Source organism: Betta splendens, chromosome 16, assembly GCF_900634795.4.
Source record: "Betta splendens chromosome 16, fBetSpl5.4, whole genome shotgun sequence".
NCBI classification, from domain to species: Eukaryota; Metazoa; Chordata; class Actinopteri; order Anabantiformes; family Osphronemidae; genus Betta; species Betta splendens.
In genome coordinates, this window is record NC_040896.2 from 13,164,221 (window position 1) to 13,181,792 (window position 17,572).

General features: G+C 51.3%; 2 protein-coding genes across 2 annotated transcripts; both read left to right on the forward strand.

Annotated features, from left to right (window-relative positions):
• Positions 1 to 313: 313 nt before the first annotated feature.
• On the forward strand, positions 314 to 2,556 carry aqp10a (aquaporin 10a). Its single transcript, XM_029129304.2, has 6 exons — positions 314 to 397; positions 1,197 to 1,262; positions 1,315 to 1,537; positions 1,639 to 1,757; positions 1,831 to 2,048; positions 2,154 to 2,556. Exons 1-6 carry the CDS (start codon positions 314 to 316, stop codon positions 2,362 to 2,364), a joined length of 921 nt encoding a protein of 306 aa, XP_028985137.1. The 3' UTR covers positions 2,365 to 2,556.
• A 2,646-nt stretch (positions 2,557 to 5,202) lies between these two features.
• atp8b2 (ATPase phospholipid transporting 8B2) lies at positions 5,203 to 16,920 on the forward strand. The gene is made up of 28 exons (XM_029129305.3): positions 5,203 to 6,373; positions 8,529 to 8,587; positions 8,667 to 8,780; positions 8,867 to 8,965; positions 9,042 to 9,103; positions 9,198 to 9,270; positions 9,488 to 9,558; positions 9,641 to 9,720; positions 10,021 to 10,179; positions 10,243 to 10,331; positions 10,441 to 10,637; positions 10,730 to 10,850; positions 10,920 to 11,007; positions 11,086 to 11,120; positions 11,198 to 11,357; positions 11,449 to 11,637; positions 11,866 to 11,981; positions 12,114 to 12,278; positions 12,518 to 12,629; positions 12,719 to 12,824; positions 13,049 to 13,265; positions 13,361 to 13,544; positions 14,408 to 14,631; positions 14,732 to 14,815; positions 14,930 to 15,175; positions 15,284 to 15,422; positions 15,648 to 15,778; positions 16,147 to 16,920. The coding sequence occupies exons 1-28, from the start codon at positions 6,265 to 6,267 to the stop codon at positions 16,918 to 16,920; spliced, it is 4,203 nt and encodes a 1,400-aa protein (XP_028985138.1). The 5' UTR covers positions 5,203 to 6,264.
• Positions 16,921 to 17,572: the final 652 nt, after the last annotated feature.

Here is a 17,572-nt window from a genome sequence, read left to right on the forward strand (position 1 = left end):
AAAGCAAACAGGTATATATCTGTATCTGCTTTATCAAGCCTAATGATGCATATACAGTATATTAAAGGCATACTACCTATGCTTTGAACACACAATCTGAGCGTTTATGGCCTCGCTTCATGTAAGCAACCTCTCACAGCGACTGCTTATTCTCGGAGGCAGCCAACCAATAAACCCTCTGAAAAAGAGGTGGAGATAAAGATGTGCTTCAGTACGCGTACGTCCACGTGGAAGCCCAGCACTGCCCTGTTCTAACCTCACCATCAGCTCCTGGAGTCCACGGCCCGTTAAAGGAGTTAGGTGAACTCCAGCCATGTTGAAGCTGCGTTCACTGAGAGCGAAGAAAGCGCTGGTGCGGGAATGTATGGCCGAGTTCCTGGGAACCTTTGTCCTGCTGGTGAGTGATGGTCAGATTAATAACACATTTACATGGTCTCATCTATGTTTCTGTCCATGCTCATGATTTGTTAGTTTGGATAAATGTGCTTCAAAGTGATGTAATCGTGCATATATTAGGTTATTTATGTATGTATTGCATGTATCCAATGCAAAACCAAAGTCAAACCATCAAAATATATTATTTCTGTCATGTAAAGACACTGGAAATGCAGGTGAGTTTTAGATAGAGCCTTCAACGGTCCAAATGTAAATTATTAAACGCATCCACAGTAATATTAGGATCTGCACAGTTTCCACTATTATTCAGTCACAATTAAAGGTGAGAAGAAGAATCTGAGATATAATTATCAGGAGCGAAGTCTATGGACCCAACTCTCCATAAAACTCTCTTCATCTGACTTGGCAACTACTATGAATGTGCCAGAAACATTAATGGCCTCTCATGTGCTTTCATGTGATCTGAACATGCAGTAAACACATGAAAACGGGTTGTCAATAACTGATTTGTACTGTAGCTCATAAAGTTTCAACCCTTAGTTGTGGTTTTATCATATGAATCGATATTATGAGTGTGCAAACTCATGATATCATATCTTTTGTTATATGACTATTGAGATAAAAACACAGTACATTCTAATGCAAAGTCTGCTTTTTTTGAGGGAGTGGCATTAATTGCACTTTAATGATAATAATCAATTACCAAAGTGACATTGTTATGATACATTACATCCAAATGTGTCAGGTTGACCTGACCTTCTTTCAACATTTACACCAAGTCTCAACCTCTGTCCATCCAGCTCTTCGGCTGCGCTGCTGCGGCGCAGGTGAAGACTAGTCGGGAGACGAAAGGACAGTTTCTGTCGGTGAACATGGCCTTCTCTGTGGGTGTCATGTCCGCCATGTACCTGACCAAAAACATCTCGGGTAAAGCAGACAGGGACCGGGGCCTCATTCTGTCTACGGCGTGATGCTTCACATGTTATTTCTTCTCTGTCTGTAGGAGCCCATCTGAACCCAGCAGTCACTTTGAGCTTCTGTGTACTGGGTCAGGTGTCCTGGTCCAGACTGGTGCCCTACTGTGTCTGCCAGGTTCTTGGGGCCTACGTGGCATCGGGGCTCGTCTATCTGATCTACTACGGTTTGTCACGTCACTTAAAGCTTAGAATGCACGAAAGCTCTTTGGTTTTTCTGTAAACAGGGCAGTGCATCACGTTGTTGTTGTCGCTGGTTCTGTCTCAGATGCTATAATGGAATTCAGCGGAGGTGTGCTGACAGTGTACGGGCCAAATGAGACAGCCTCTATATTTGCCACATACCCCACAGAATATTTAAGTTTGGGCCGAAGCTTCCTAGACCAGGTTAGTTGGTAGATGTGGAAATGAATGGGCCTTCTCGCGGGTGTATGTGTGATAACTGTGTATGTTTCTATAGGTGGTGGGCACGGCCATGCTGCTGCTGTGCATCCTGGGTCTGGAGGAAAAGAGGAACACCCCCGCTCCCACGGAGCTGATTCCTGCTGTAGTGGCCGTGATCGTCCTGGGGATCTCCATGTCGATGTCGGGTAACTGCGGGGCAGCAATAAATCCGGCCCGCGACCTGGGACCACGCCTGCTCACGCTGACAGCAGGCTGGGGCACCGAGGTCTTTACGTAAGTGTCTTATCTTACTGAACACAGACAGGAGATAACATCAATATAAAACAGACATTTTAAGAATGTTTCCTCCTGGTAATCTCTGTGTCACCTGTGCTGCAGGTGTTACAACTACTGGTTCTGGGTCCCTCTGGTGGCTCCGCCCATTGGAGGGGTCTTAGGTTCCCTCTTGTACTTGGTCTTCATCCAATGGCAGCTGCCGGACCCAGATACCCCTGAGAAACAGCCCACGCTCTCCACCGTCAGTGACAAAATCAAGGAGCCCAATGTCACGAAGGAAAAGGAAATAGAATTAAAGGCTTCATATTTCTGAGCTTTACTTATGTAAAAATATGTCCAAACCCAGTTTCATCATTCAGAACCAACACTGTCCATTCTTTGTAGTATAATACTGATTTATTTTTATGAAACTACTTCACTGTGTTTTTATGAAATGTCTATATGGATGTTAGGTGTATGTTAAGTTGAGATAATTTTAATAATAATTTATGTACTTGCATCTTTATTTGAGTATTAGGCTTTTGTACTTGCACCATTTTGCAGCTCCTTTAGCAAAACATGCCTTCAGTGAGCGCATGTTGTCCTGCTAAAGGTTAAGCTGGTTGACTCCTGTTACATCTCTGTGGAAACTAATTAACCCGAATCTCTGTTAAAACTAGGACATAAACCCTTAATTTGCTGTCAGTGGCAGCAATTTGTACAACGGGAAGCAGCCGGGTTCAGATCAGATCAGATCACTTTATAGAAGTTTTAAGTGCAACAGAAAAACACATGTATGTGCCCAGTGTGAGAAAATACAAACAAATAAAGAGAAATGTCTCCACGTGAACAGATTCACATCCACACCTTCTTCTATGCACTTCCTACAGTAATGCAATGTACCTTTTAAAAGGAGTTGTACAGGTTTGATTTCCACACAGTACATTGCAGATGTTGTGAACAGATGTTACACCGTCAATGGACCAGCAGGGGGCGGTGCCTCTCGGAGGATCAACACCAATACTTTACCAAACAAAGTGCGCGTGTCCTCAGGGCGTTAGCGCAACTCGGATTAAATATAAGATGACTATTAATAAACATAACACGCATTTAGAATGAACAGAGCGGAGGAATGGCCGCATGTTGCGCTAAGCTGACGGAAGTTGGGGCTTAGGTCGTGATTGCAGGGTAGGTGGGGAAGGTGATGGAGGTGCGGCCCTTCCTCGTCCTCCTCCCCCTTTTCCTCCCTCCCCCCTCCGAAGGCCAACCCTCCCTCACCTCGGCACGGTGCCTCCGGAGCATCCCCGGTCCCGGCTCGCCCTCCCACCTCGGTGGCCTCACACTGTGCGATCACGGGCCGGCGTCGCCTCCAGCACCTCACCGTGACCTCGGCGGCGGGAGCGAGCAGGATGTTCGCCCCAGAAACCGGTTCGTGAGGCCGACTTCAAAAGGTAGGCTGCGCTTCCTGGGCCGCTGTAGCCGGAGGTGGGCGACCGCCGCGCGTGGCCGGTGTGTGCGCGCGCGTCACTCTCGTCAGCTGAAAGTGATGCTGCGTCTCGGTTTCGGCGCGAGGTGTTAGGAGCTCTGTCCCCAAAGTATCTGGGGATTTTAAACCTCTCACCTCTGCACAGACGTTGCTGTAGCCAGACACTCGTCACTGCACTTTCCCAAAGTCAAAGTGAAAGTTTGTCCTGTTAATGTGCAGTGAGCCGAAACATCAGTAGTGAAACTTTATTAGATGCCCACGTTCGGTTGATAATCACAGTAACTGACTGCAGTGTTTGAGTTTAAGATTAGATTAATAGATGAAAACCGTCACTTTATTTGTTGTATTTAACTAATTCATTATTATTACAAGAAAGAAGATGATTACAAACAACAATAAGCATAACAGAACTGTGTAACACACACCAGCTTATAAATGTAAACTGTATTTTATATCATCTACACTTTTAACTTGTACTTATATAGATATTCATAACACAGGTTTAGACCATCACCTTTCTGCTGACACTTGATATTCAGATATGAAAATGATCTTGATTGAAATTGTAATATAAATAATGTTATAATATGCCGTACTGTATCGTAAAGTCAGAGCAGAGTTTTGAATATAACAATAGCGGCCATGTGTGGAGGCCGTGTAATGAACGGCTACAGGGGAGGGGACAGAGCAGGAGACTGTAAGTGAAATCCGATCGGGCCGAGCCACATGAAGAACGACAGAGCAGCCGTTTCTCCAGCGTATCGATTGGATGCTCGGTGCCTCCGGTCTCTGCTGAACTGTGTGCACCGGCCCCTGTTCACTGCAAACCTGGGACGAAGCCTCTCGACGCCGCGCCCGGCCCGAGATGAAAGGAGAGGAGTTCTTCTGTGGCAGCGAGTTGTGCAACGATGACAGGTGGGCGTGAAAGGAAAGTGGAAGGTGTCAGACGTCAGACGGGGGTCGAGGAGAGAGGATGTTTTGCTGTGTGGTGCAGCGGCTAAAGGCTCCACTACGGCCTCTCAGCCTCTGTGGAGGGGCACTGACACAGATCTGGCTCAGGCCACCAGTCCCTAGTCACTGATGACACAGATGCTGCTTTCTGCTGAATGCCATTTCCTCATCATGGCTCCAGCAGACCTCTCCAACGTGCATGTGTTTTCTGCTGCGAGGTGTTTTAAATGTCTGACTGGTTTTCAATTTCTCACAGAGACTAATAAATAGTGTGCACACAGTGAAGCTAAAAAAAGGAATGACATAAAATCGAAAGCATCACCTGAACACTGACAGGCTCACTCTTTAAAATATGAGTTGCCTCTGTGACATTCTGCATGGTAGAAGGTGCTCAGCCTGATTTCATGAGCCGCTTGGTCTCTGCCGTGGCCTCAGGCTTCAGCATCTCTCAGTGCTGTCTCGTGTCTCCTCAGACAGTCCCATGGGCCTTAGCAGAAGCACAGAGGCAGAGTGGAGATGTTCAGAAAGAGGCCTCCTCCAGGTCAGTACCAGCACACACTCACTGAAGGTGGGCACGTCTGCTCTGCTGTTATCTAGCATGCACGAAGCCGCTGAATGCAGGGAAACGGGACAGATTACAGTCAAATGCAAACACTGTGTGAGAGCTACGACTGGTCGAGGCTGAAGGCGCCTTCTGTCACAGAGTTAAAGGGGAGATTTGTTGCTGTATAGATTTAAAGGTCTTGACCTTTAAAAGGTTAAATTGTGAAGTGAAAAGTTTCTTTGGGCAGAATTAATTGAAATACAATTACAGACTCTACAGACTTAAAAATGTATTTTGACATTTAAAGAAAAGGCTGATTTTGCTTTTTACTTCTTAATGTATTTAGCAGGAAAGTCTTATTGACAGTGTTCTTTACGTCCGCTCATTATCAGCCTCATTAATGTAAGTGGGCTACGGCTGAGTCTGATGGAATCTAGTGCCAAAAAGCTGAACGTGACTGTTTCATTTATTTTGAGTAGCTGGTGGAGTGACGTGAGTCAGAATGAGCACGTGCCGTCATTTCCTTTGTTGTATGACGATATCGATTCCATCAGCTCTCACGCGCCTCTTTAATGTTGTGGCACATGGCTCGCTGATGCGCACGTGCGCGGGCACCTGCCTGGTCCTTCCCACCGCAGTGCACCTTCTCCCTTAAACTGCACCACTGCGCGAGCCACACTGGCTCTTAACGCGCAGCCGCGCTCCAATCAGCGCGCCCCTCAGATCCAAAATGGTGTCCGGTTTCCTCACCCAGCGAGCTCTGCGGGACGGGTTGCCAGGGCAACGTCCGTCACGCTTAGATTACGTAATGCTACAGTGGACAGTGTTTGTTGAGGATGACTCTAGAGAAGGATGTAGAGTTATTGAGCCCTTAGATGAGACTAGCGCGTCTTAGCCCACTGATTTGCGTTAATGCAAAAGCTGTAATAATTCTCAATAAAGACAACTTGTCAGATCATAAACAGATTAAAAAGCGTCTGCAGATTTGGTGACCGGCATGTTTCTGCGACGGGAGAGAGAGGGAATAGAGCAAGAGCTGGTCCGAGTCTGCGTGAGTGCGCGCACTTGTGCGCGTTTGGTGGAGGGAGAGTGCGCAACAGAGAGCGAGGGACGGGACACTGCGCGCTTCCAACTTCACTAAAGTTGGTGGCGGAGCCGCATCCGCGCGTCCTTGCGGAGATGCGGCGGTCAAACGAGGTGGAAGCGACGCAGGTTTAACGACAATTCAGACGGCGACTGTTGTTGAGCTCAAGATGACGGTACTGAAAGAAATCCCGGAGAAATGGTTTCCCATCATTCTTCCCCAGCAAAGGAAGAAGCACAAAGGACTTGATGGGGGCAAATCGAAAAAGAATCGGGCAGGTACGAACTGAATGTGCGACGGAGAGACGCTCACGTGTGTTTTGTTTCCTCTCATCCCATGTCGTGTCAGTGCAGCATCAGCTTTAGGCTCCAGCTGCGTTTGTGTGTGTTTCCAATAAAGCACTGCCACTGTCATCCCATCAGAGTTCTAGTTTTATTCATTTTGCTCCATCTACATACCTCTTTTAACATCATATAACAAATATATTAACAAACCTCAAAGTGTCCTTTTATTTGAAACTGCTGATTTGCTTGTTTATAGGCACTGAGGCATCAGTATTTAATGATAGTTCACTTTGTATGAGGCGCCATACTCGCACAGTGAATTGCAGAGTTTTCATTTCTAACGTCATTTTTAACTGTTTCCAACCCTTCTAATATTGTCTAATATTCTCACGTTCAGCCGTTTGTTCCTTCTGTAGTGACTGCGAATAAGACCTGCATCTGTCAACATTCATGACATTAACCTGAATGTAAATTAGGTTTAATACGGTGGTGCTGTCCTTGTGTCTGCCGTCTGAGACGCTGATCAATCTCGGCGGCGCCAGCCTCCGCTGCCCCTGCACCGCATGCGTATCCTTATTCCGAACTGTCACAAATCAGATAGGACGCGCACCTTCACTTGACCTCCAGCTCATCAGTCTGCATCCGTGCCATTACCTTCCAAACAATGAGATCACTGCGCGTGTGTGTGTGTGTGAGTGCGTGTGTGCGTGCGTGCGTGCGTGCGTGCGACTGCGGATGTCTGCTCCCCTGTTTACATCTAATTATATCTGATTAATCGTGCCGTGGATGACAGATGATAATATCTGCAGCTCTCCGATCAGTATTGCTATGACTTCAGTTTCAGTCTCAGTGTTGTGAGGTTTTTACTGTATAAGAGTCAGCGCTGTGAGTGTCTCCTCACATGTTCAGCCATGGGGGAGAAGTCAGTTAAAGAGACATAGGCTGCAGTATCAGTAACTCTAGTACTTGGTATTGAGTGTTTAAGTTCACCTGAGTTGCCTGTGGATCCTTATGCTCTCAGCAGATTATCCTGCACCTTAAAGCTTTATGGATTTATACAGACTTGCTGCATAGAAGCCAGTCTGTGTCAGGGCTTCCTCTGGGACATTAAACCTAATGGGCAGTTTTCTGCGGATGCTCGTCCCTTCGGGTTGGGTCAGTCAGCTTGTTACGGCAGCGGCTGGGACAGACCTTGGCATCGGATGCTGGGAAGCCTCGGTGACTCTGCTCACCTGACGCAAGCAGAGCAGGTTAATGCGCGCTTGGCAGCGCCTGTCAGACGCTCCCCAGGGAACGCTTGCTCCACCGAAAACACGGTGACCTTCAGGTGGTGGAGACGTGCTAAAGGGAAAAGAAGAAAGCAGGAAGGGCTGGACCAGCACAAGCTTTTTCTATTTTGTAGTTTTATATATATAGTTCTTCTGTGTGCATGAAAAACACTTCTGTATAATTATAGAACCTGTCTGTTCGTACATGCATCTATAACTTCTGCTCTGATCTGATCTCGAGGTCTGCATTTGTTTGTTAACGATGAAAGATTTGAGCCGAGCAAAGTGAGTCAGGTCTTCTCGGTCTCAGAGAAACACAGGAAACCACACGGCCCTTGTTTATGTGTGTGTGCGACGCCTGTTTTCGCTTGATGTCCGTTCAGGCCTCTGTCAAAAGTGTGTTGAAGCCCTTGAGGTTTCAGAGCGTTTGCCCTGAATGTTTTGATCTGCCTGTGTAGGAGCAGCCCCGTGCAAAGCAGGCCGGTCGTCTCATTTTAAGAGCAGCCTCATCAATATTAAAGGAGGGAGGCCTGGTGGAGCGGGAGGAGAAGGGGGAGGAGGGGGAGGAGGGGAACTCCCCAACTGCTCAGAATCAGCACAAACAGAGGCATAAACGACAAGCTCAGGGTCGGGAGGGGTCAAGAGCTGTGGGGGAAGAAGCCCTCGCTGCTTTACTCACTGTCTCTGGATCAATGACTGATGGGCCGTTATTAGTGCTCGTCTCTGTCTGCACCTGTTCATTCACCTGCACGGTTCCTCCTCGTGTCTGCTTCTGTCTCTCTCTCGTGAGGGTATTTATGATACACAAGGATGCCGCTGTTCATAGTTCTGATACGGTGCCGTATGCTTCATGACTCATCTCATGTGTCGTGTACCTGCAGAGGAGGAGAGAAGAGTCCGAGCCAACGACAGAGAGTACAATGAAAAGTTCCAGTATGCAGTAAGTGGACGAAAACAGCGCTCCTGAAGTCAGACTGGAAGGAGTTTCTAACTGGAATTATTCCCTTCCTTCCATTCAGAGCAACTGCATCATGACATCCAAGTACAACGTCATCACCTTTCTGCCCGTCAACCTGTTCGAGCAGTTCCAGGAAGTAGCCAACACCTACTTCCTGTTCCTGCTCATCCTGCAGGTAAGACAGACGAACACACCTCGTGCGTGTGGACACCTGTCCGTCACTGTCTCTGTGGGTCAGTCGTCTCTCTCGTCTCCGTCCAGCTGATTCCCCAGATCTCCTCCCTCTCCTGGTTCACCACCATCGTGCCTTTAGCTCTGGTGCTGAGCATCACCGCGGTGAAGGATGCCACGGACGACTACGTGAGCACGTTTGCGCGCATGCACGATCACGTCACGGAGGAATGCCACCTTCACTCATTTCCATTGTCTCCTGCAGTTTCGCCACAAGAGCGACAACCAAGTGAACAACCGTCAGTCTCAGGTCCTCATCCGTGGCTCGTGAGTCCCTCTCGTCTTATCAGGACAGAGCACCCGACTTTACTGTGACTTCTGGAGCGTCCGTCTCCCTTCACCCGTTCTTGTTCTGTTGCAGCCTTCAGCATGAAAAGTGGATGAACGTCCGTGTGGGCGATATCATTAAACTGGAGAACAATCAGTTTGTGTCAGTAAGTGCAGATGATGTCTACAGCTAACAGTATGTGATGGTGGATGGATCTGAGTGAATGGCTCATTGAGAGACACTCACTTCTGTAGTTAGTTACTGAATTGCTCACAGATGCAGTTACTGTGATTTTCCCATTACTAGTAGATGCAAACAATCATCAGCACGTTCCTAAGTGTGCCCGCGTGGAAGCTAACGGCTCCTGTATGATCTGCTTTCAGGCCGACCTGCTGTTGCTGTCCAGCAGCGAGCCTCACGGCCTCTGTTACATCGAGACGGCCGAGCTGGACGGGTCAGGATCTGAAGCGCACCTCGGCACGCGCCCCGCTGCCTCGCAGGCTGTCTAATCCGTCGTGTGCTGTGCTGTCTTGCAGGGAGACCAACATGAAGGTGCGGCAGTCGGTCTCGGTCACGTGTGAACTCGGAGACCCCAACAACCTGGCGTCGTTTGACGGTGGGTCCGACAGCACGTCCTCCTTCCTCGACTGTCTGAGTGTTTACTGTAAATTCTGCACGCACACACAAACCACACACACACACACACACACACACACGCTTTCATGGCTGTCCTCCTGACAGCGCTGAAGGACGGCCCATCATCACCCGCCCACCAGCACGCGCAGCAGCTTCGAGTCAGCAAAGCGCCCACGCGGATGCATTACTGCGGCAAACGCAGGCCCGCCGGAAAATGTGCATTCCGCATTCATCGTGTGCGTTTGTCTGAACTGGACGTCTCTCCCCTGTGTGTGCGAAGGGGAGGTGGTGTGCGAGCCTCCCAACAACAAGCTGGACCGCTTCTGCGGGACCCTGCACTGGCGCGGCAGGAGGTACGGCCTCACCAACCAGAACATGCTGCTGCGGGGATGCGTGCTGCGCAACACCGAGGCCTGCTACGGCCTGGTCATCTTCGCAGGTGTGTGTTGTATCAAACGTGTGCGTCGCGCGTGACACGTCTGACTCCCGCTTCCGCCCCAAGGCCCGGACACCAAGCTGATGCAGAACAGCGGGCGCACCAAGTTCAAGCGCACGAGCATCGACCGGCTGATGAACACGCTGGTGCTCTGGGTAGGACGCCCCCCCACTGTTTGTGGACACGGTCTCGCTGCTCGAGTCCTGTTTCACGTCTTCTATGGGACTTCTGTACCTGCTTCTGCTCGTTTGGTGTCTGTGACAGATCTTTGGCTTCCTGGTGTGCATGGGCGTGATCCTGGCTGTGGGCAACGCCGTGTGGGAGGGCGAGGTGGGCTCCTTGTTCCAAAGCTACCTGCCGTGGGAGCCGCCCGTGGACAACTTCCTGTTCTCCGCCTTCCTGTCCTTCTGGTCCTACGTCATCATCCTCAACACCGTGGTGCCTATCTCTCTGTATGTGAGGTGAGAAGCGACTGGACGGCACCGCTTTAAGCGCATCAGTGTGAACGTGCGGGTCCTCAACCCCGCTCCCCTGTCGTCTACTTGCTCGTCAGCGTGGAGGTGATCAGACTGGGTCACAGCTACTTCATCAACTGGGACCAGCAGATGTTCTGCGCGCAGTGCAACACGGCCGCCGAGGCCCGGACCACCACCCTGAACGAGGAGCTGGGGCAGGTGGGCGTCCGCAGTGGCACCGTGACACAGCGCCCCGCTTTGGCTTGGCTCACTGTTCTCGCTCCGTAGGTCGAGTACATCTTCAGCGACAAGACGGGAACGCTCACCCAGAACATCATGACCTTCAACAAGTGCTCCATCAATGGAAAAACCTATGGTGAGACCACACCAGCGCACGCAAACGCAAGTACAGTGTATTTGGATCTGTTTAATACGGATTGTTTGTTATGATCAGGTGAAGTTACGGAACCACTTGGACCTCAGCCGAAGGTGAGACACACATTGACTCATTGCTCGTTACAAACATGACCAGAGCTGCTGAAGCTCACCCTCCTCCTTCTCGCCAGAGGCTGGACTTCACCCCCTTCAACCCCCTGGCCGACCCCAGCTTCTGTTTCTATGACGACGCGCTGCTGGAGTCGGTGAAAGTGGGAGAATCGCTGACTCACGAGTTCTTCCGCCTGCTGTCGCTGTGTCACACCGTGATGAGCGAGGAGAAGAGCGAGGGTGAGGCGGCCGAGCGAGCGGACCGGGCCGGGCCGTGCCGGGCCGGAACCCGTCGGTCTGGCTTTAACCCTGGCTCTCTCTGCGTGTCCAGGAGAGCTACTGTACAAGGCCCAGTCCCCGGACGAGGGCGCGCTCGTTACGGCGGCGCGCAGCTTCGGCTTCGTCTTCCGCTCGCGGACGCCCGGGACCATCACCACCACAGAGATGGGGCGACCCGTCACCTACACGCTGCTCGCCATTCTGGACTTCAACAATATACGCAAGAGGATGTCCGTTATCGGTGTGTGCTTTGCTCACTCTGCTAATTGATGAACTCAGATGAGGTGTTTCACTTCCCGTGAGTTCTCCCTTCGCTGCCTCAGTAACACCTCTGACGTCACCGAACTCACTCATATTCAGAATAGCTCAGATACAGTGGAAACTATATTTGTGCGTGGTGTGAAGCGTAGTAATAACTGACAGTATGGATCCTGCAGTGTTTTGTCTAAACCCCTGTGTTCGTTGCCAGTGCGTAACCCAGAGGGCAGGATCCGTCTGTACTGCAAAGGAGCCGACACCGTGCTGCTGGAGAGACTGCAGCCCTGTAACCAGGAACTGATAAATATCACCTCAGACCACCTCAACGTGAGCGAACGCGTACACTCTACTGCCATCTAGTGTTCGATCCTGGTCGACACCACTGGAGCTACAGTAATAATGGAGCTTGTCCCTCAGCTCCTCTCTACCTGGCCTCACGTCCACTGTTTGTGGCTCTAGGAGTATGCGGCGGACGGCTTGCGGACCCTGGCCCTGGCCTACCGCGACCTGTCCGAGGACCAGTGGGAAGCGTGGTCGGAGAGCCACCGGTGCGCCGACAAAGCCACCGACTGCAGGGAGGACCGGCTGGCGGCCGCCTACGAGCACATCGAGCAGGACATGATGGTCAGTGAGACCCTGGTTTCCAACGGGTGTCGCTCTCTCACACCACGTACTGTACCGTACAGTGTCTTCCCCAAATGAGATAAAAATGGCATCCTGAAAAAGGGAACTTATATAATTGGCTTTGGGAAATTCCTGCTCTTTCGTTTTTGCGGCTCTCAGTTCACACTCGGTTTCGCTCAGACATGGCTTTCATGCCCTTTTACACCAGTGCGTGTGTCTCCATGTGTCTGTGTGTCCAGCTTCTGGGAGCCACGGCCATAGAAGACAAGCTGCAGGAGGGCGTCCCGGAGACCATCGCCGTCCTCTCCCTCGCCAACATTAAAATCTGGGTTCTGACTGGAGACAAGCAGGGTGAGCTCAGCATCACCCCCCCCCCCACACACACACACACACACTGTTCACCTGAAACACCCAATTCACTGACCCGCTCCGTCACACAGAGACCGCCGTCAACATCGGCTACTCCTGCAAGATGCTGACAGACGACATGACCGAGGTGTTCATCATCAGCGGACACACTGTGCAGAGCGTCCGGCAGGAGCTCAGGTCGGTGCGTGTGTGTGTGTATGGTCTCCGTGCACCCTAGAAACCGAGCTCTGAGCTAAAATCATACAGGTGTGGTTTAAGAAACTATGAAGTGTATGCATGAATGGAGTTGCTAGTGAAACGTTCCAGCAGCCGAAATCACTGAACGATGTCCAGCGTCGTCAGTAGCTGGTCGATTATGCCACAGCGCCTCTAACGCGTCTCTCCCCTGCTTTCCTCTGCAGGAGGGCGAGGGAGAGGATGATCGCGGTGTCGCGAGGCCGAGATGGGGGGAAGGAGGGATGGGGGGAGGCGCGCTGCGCGGACAACGGGTGCAAAGGGGGACAGGGGGGAGACGCAGGAGGGGGAGAGAAGCAGCTGCAGTGCTCTGCCCCACCGCCCTCCAGCTTCATGGACAGCATCTCTGGAGAGTTTGCCCTGGTGGTCAACGGGCACAGTCTGGTAAGAGATGAGCACCCCACCCCACCCCACCCCCCCAGGTTGCCAGATATGCTGTCTCTGACCGGCGTCCTCTCTCCTGGCCCGTCCTCCCGCAGGCCCACGCTCTGGAGGCCGACATGGAGGCGGAGTTCGTGTCCACGGCGTGCGCCTGCAAGGCGGTGATCTGCTGCCGGGTGACGCCGCTGCAGAAGGCGCAGGTGGTGGAGCTCATCAAGAAGCACAGGAACGCCGTCACGCTGGCCATCGGGGACGGCGCCAACGACGTCAGCATGATCAAGAGTGAGCTGCGTCCCCCCCCCACCCGCAGAGAGGCCGAGAGGCCGAGAGCGGAGGAGGAAGTGGAACCACGTTGGTGCGATGAGGGAAGGGGAGAAAGAGAGAAGTGCAGTGCAGCCATGAGTGGCGTGTGTCTACCTTTAGGCAATGGAAATTCTCAGCAGAAGCTGTTTACGTACGCGGTTTGACGCGGAGTGACCAAAGCCGTGTGGAAATATGTATTGCATCTGTTGATGTCCTCATCAAGTTGGGAACGGGTTTCTTAGTGTTAGTATGAGTCTGTGAATTGAGGGTCTACAGTAGGAGGCTGCTGCTGCCATTAAGACGGATTAAAGGAAAAGCAGAAACCAGGAGGTCAAGTCAACGTCAAAGCTCCGTTCCCTCAGAGACTATATACAAAGACTATTTTTAGTGTTTTGCAAGCGTTGCCTCACCTTTTGAGTCTGACTTTGTTTGTGCACAGTGTCTACACCCACACACTTGTGTTTCTTCAGACTTTTTGCAACCCCCAAAGCAGAAATGCAGCTCAGCACCACTGCTGGGTGGAGTTCATGCCCTGTCATTGTTTGTGTCTGTGCTCCATGAGGCTGCATGAGTTGTGCGTGATTTGGTTTGGTTAAAGAGCTCCTAAGGTGTTACATGAGGCCAATAGATATAAATACAGAGATATGGAGATTCATAGGGGCCAATAATGAGAACAACTTGGGGTTGCCAGGTTTGGAAAAGTCTTGCAGTGAAAAATGGCAGCTGTTGACATAAAAAAAACATCCCAGAATTCTTAAATACAAATGCAAATGTGCCTTGTTTTAGGGAAATGCCATAATTCCCGTTAAGATTCCACTGCCGGCTTCTCTCCACTGCTCCAGGTGCTCATATTGGCGTCGGGATCTCGGGCCAGGAGGGCATCCAGGCCGTGCTGGCCAGCGACTACTCCTTCGCCCAGTTCCGCTTCCTCCAGCGGCTCCTGCTGGTTCACGGACGCTGGTCCTACCTGCGCATGTGCCGCTTCCTCTGCTATTTCTTCTACAAGAACTTCGCCTTCACCATGGTGCACTTCTGGTTCGGCTTCTTCTGCGGCTTCTCTGCTCAGGTCCGTAGATGGAGAAAGAACGACAAGAACCAGGAGATGGAAAATGTTGGTCCACCATTTGCAGTGTGTGTGTGTGTGTGTGTGTGTGTGTCTCCTCCAGACGGTGTACGACCAGTACTTCATCACTCTCTACAACATCGTCTTCACCTCCCTCCCTGTGCTGGCCATGGGGATCTTTGACCAGGTGAGCTCAGATGGCTGCTATGCATGGACCCTCCCACCCACTGGGGGGTCGGTGGATTAGACTGTGGTCCAGGCTGAACAACTGCGACCCCTCCACCTCTCTCTTTTTCCGCAGGACGTTCCCGACCGGCGGAGTCTGGAATACCCCAAGCTGTACGAGCCCGGGCAACTCAACCTCCTCTTCAACAAGAGGCAGTTCTTCATCTGCATCGCTCAGGGCATCTACACGTCAGTGGTGCTGTTCTTCGTGCCCTGCATCATCCTGTCCGACGCCACTCAGAGCACCGGCGTGCCCCTGGCCGACTACCAGACCTTCGCTGTCGCCACGGCGACGGCGCTGGTCATCGTGGTCAGCGTCCAGGTGAGTGAGGGCGGCGTTGAGTCGGCTTCGCATGCACTGTGTGACTTCCTCGTGTCTGTCCCGTGATTGGGGACTCACTGCGGCCCATTGGTGTGCGTCTGTGTGCAGATCGCCCTGGACACAGGCTTCTGGACAGTTTTCAACCATGTGTTTGTCTGGGGCTCTCTGGGCTCTTACTTCACCATCATGTTTGCTCTGCACAGTCAGAGTCTCTTCGGGATCTTTCCTAATCAGTTCCACTTCGTAGGTCGGTCATTTCTCTCTTTCTGTTTATCTGACTGTCACACACACAGACACACACACACACACACACACAGACACACACACACACACACACACAGACACACACACACACACACACACACACACACACACACACACACACACACACACACACACACACACACACACACACACACACATACTAAATCTGTGTGTTTGATTTTGTGTGTTTGTGTGTTTTTGTGTACAGGTAGTGCCCAGAGCACATTATTGCAGCCCGTCGTGTGGTTGACTATTGCACTGGCGACAGCGATATGTGTAGTTCCCGTCTTGGCCGTGCGCTTCCTCAAGCTGGATCTCAAACCTCAGCTCTCAGACACGGTGAGGACGAACGCAAAAACTCAAAAACCACGGGCGTCCCAACGGCTAGCGTCTGCAGCCAATGATTAACAGCTGACAGTAACTGGCTGGGTCCCACAAATATTGACTTAATCAGTGGACTTTTATAACAAAAGTAGAGGAACTGAATCAGCTGTGGAGTGACCGAAGAACTAATAATAAAAAAAAATAATAGTTCTACTTTTATAAATCATTTGTATAATCTTTGACCACAACCCTGACCTTTAAAAGGCTTTTATAAAAATGTACATTTTTAGTATGTGTTAAGTGTCTTATTGTTATTTCATTAAATGTCCAAATCACAGTTTTTTGTGTATTAAGGGATCTCCTGCATGCCTCTTATCCTCCAGGTGCGCCACACTCAGCTGGTGCGGCAGAAGAAGCGGAAGCCGGCGGGTTGCGGTGTGGGAGGGGCCTGGCGTGGGACGGGCAGCGCGTCGGAGGGCCGCCTGGGCGCCCGCGGCGGCTCCAGGAGGTCCGGCTACGCCTTTGCCCACCAGGAGGGCTTCGGGGAGCTGATCACCTCAGGGAAGAACATGCGGCTCTCGTCCCTGGCGCTGGCCACCTTCGCCTCCAGACACAGCTCCAGCTGGATCGACACGCTCCGGAGGAAGAAGCAAGGCCCCGGCCCCCCCAGCGCCCCGGAGGAGGGCGGCCCGGCGCCGTCGGTGCCGCCACTCTCCAACTCCTCCTCGGTTCTGGGCGGCTCGCAGGACGCGCCTCTGGAGGAGGAGGCGGCCCGGAACACTCAGCCCGATCCGGCTCCGTCACAGATCGCACCAGCCCCGGCATCCGATTCAGGCGGAGCGGCACCTGCGGGTTCGGCCCAGGAAGCCGGCGCCGGGCCTCTCGGCGCCGCCACGGCGAGGTGTCACGGGGGAGACGCCCCTGGAGGCTGGATGCTCACTCTGGGATCTGTGCAGGTGAGCTGTCTGTACATGGAGCCCTGTGACCGGTCCAGTGCACTGACTCCCGCCTCCTCCTCGCTCCCACAGGAGGAAGGGCGGCGCGGCCCGCACCGGCGCGGCCACCGGGTCGGCCGCACCCTCTGTCGCCACGGAAACCACCCAGCGAAGCTGAAGGCTGGAGGATCGTATCAAGCTGATACAACGCACACAAAATAAATGAGCATCTGAGACGCAGGAGGAAGCAGCATTTATCGATCGCATGGACTGTAGCGAGAACTGTACATAAACCAGCCATGTTTAAGGCACCTGATGACTGCACTGTAGCTCCGACCCCAAACAAACAGCTTGCCAAGCCATTTCCCCCACTTTCATATAAAACTGACCATCCACAGCCAAGTAACAATCAACAGTGAGTTGAATGAATTAACAGACTGACATTTAACCAGCAGAAGAACAGGCGTAATTCTTTAGCAGTATTTGCTGTCAAATCTATTTTAAGCCTCTGTGTTATAGTTCTCAATGAGAACGGTTCTTTCCGTGCCTCTTTTCTCTATTGATGTGTTTTTGGGTTTTTTTTTGCATCATATTGATGTGTTTTATAATATGTTGGTTTGAGCTGCCAGTGTTTTTTCTTATTATTCTAAATTAGGCCTTTAATTTTGGCCTGGCATAATCTCGTTCTTGTTCTTGGAATAGAGAAGGCAGAAAAAAGAGACTTTGCATGCTTTGCTTCAGGTCTGACCCGGTTACAGTGCAAATAAACACTGTGCAGAATAAAAAGGCCGCTCCACATATTTACAGGTGTCAGTCGTGTTGTGGATTCATACACTTCATAAAAGTGCTTTAAAACAGTTTCCTGTCCATGTGT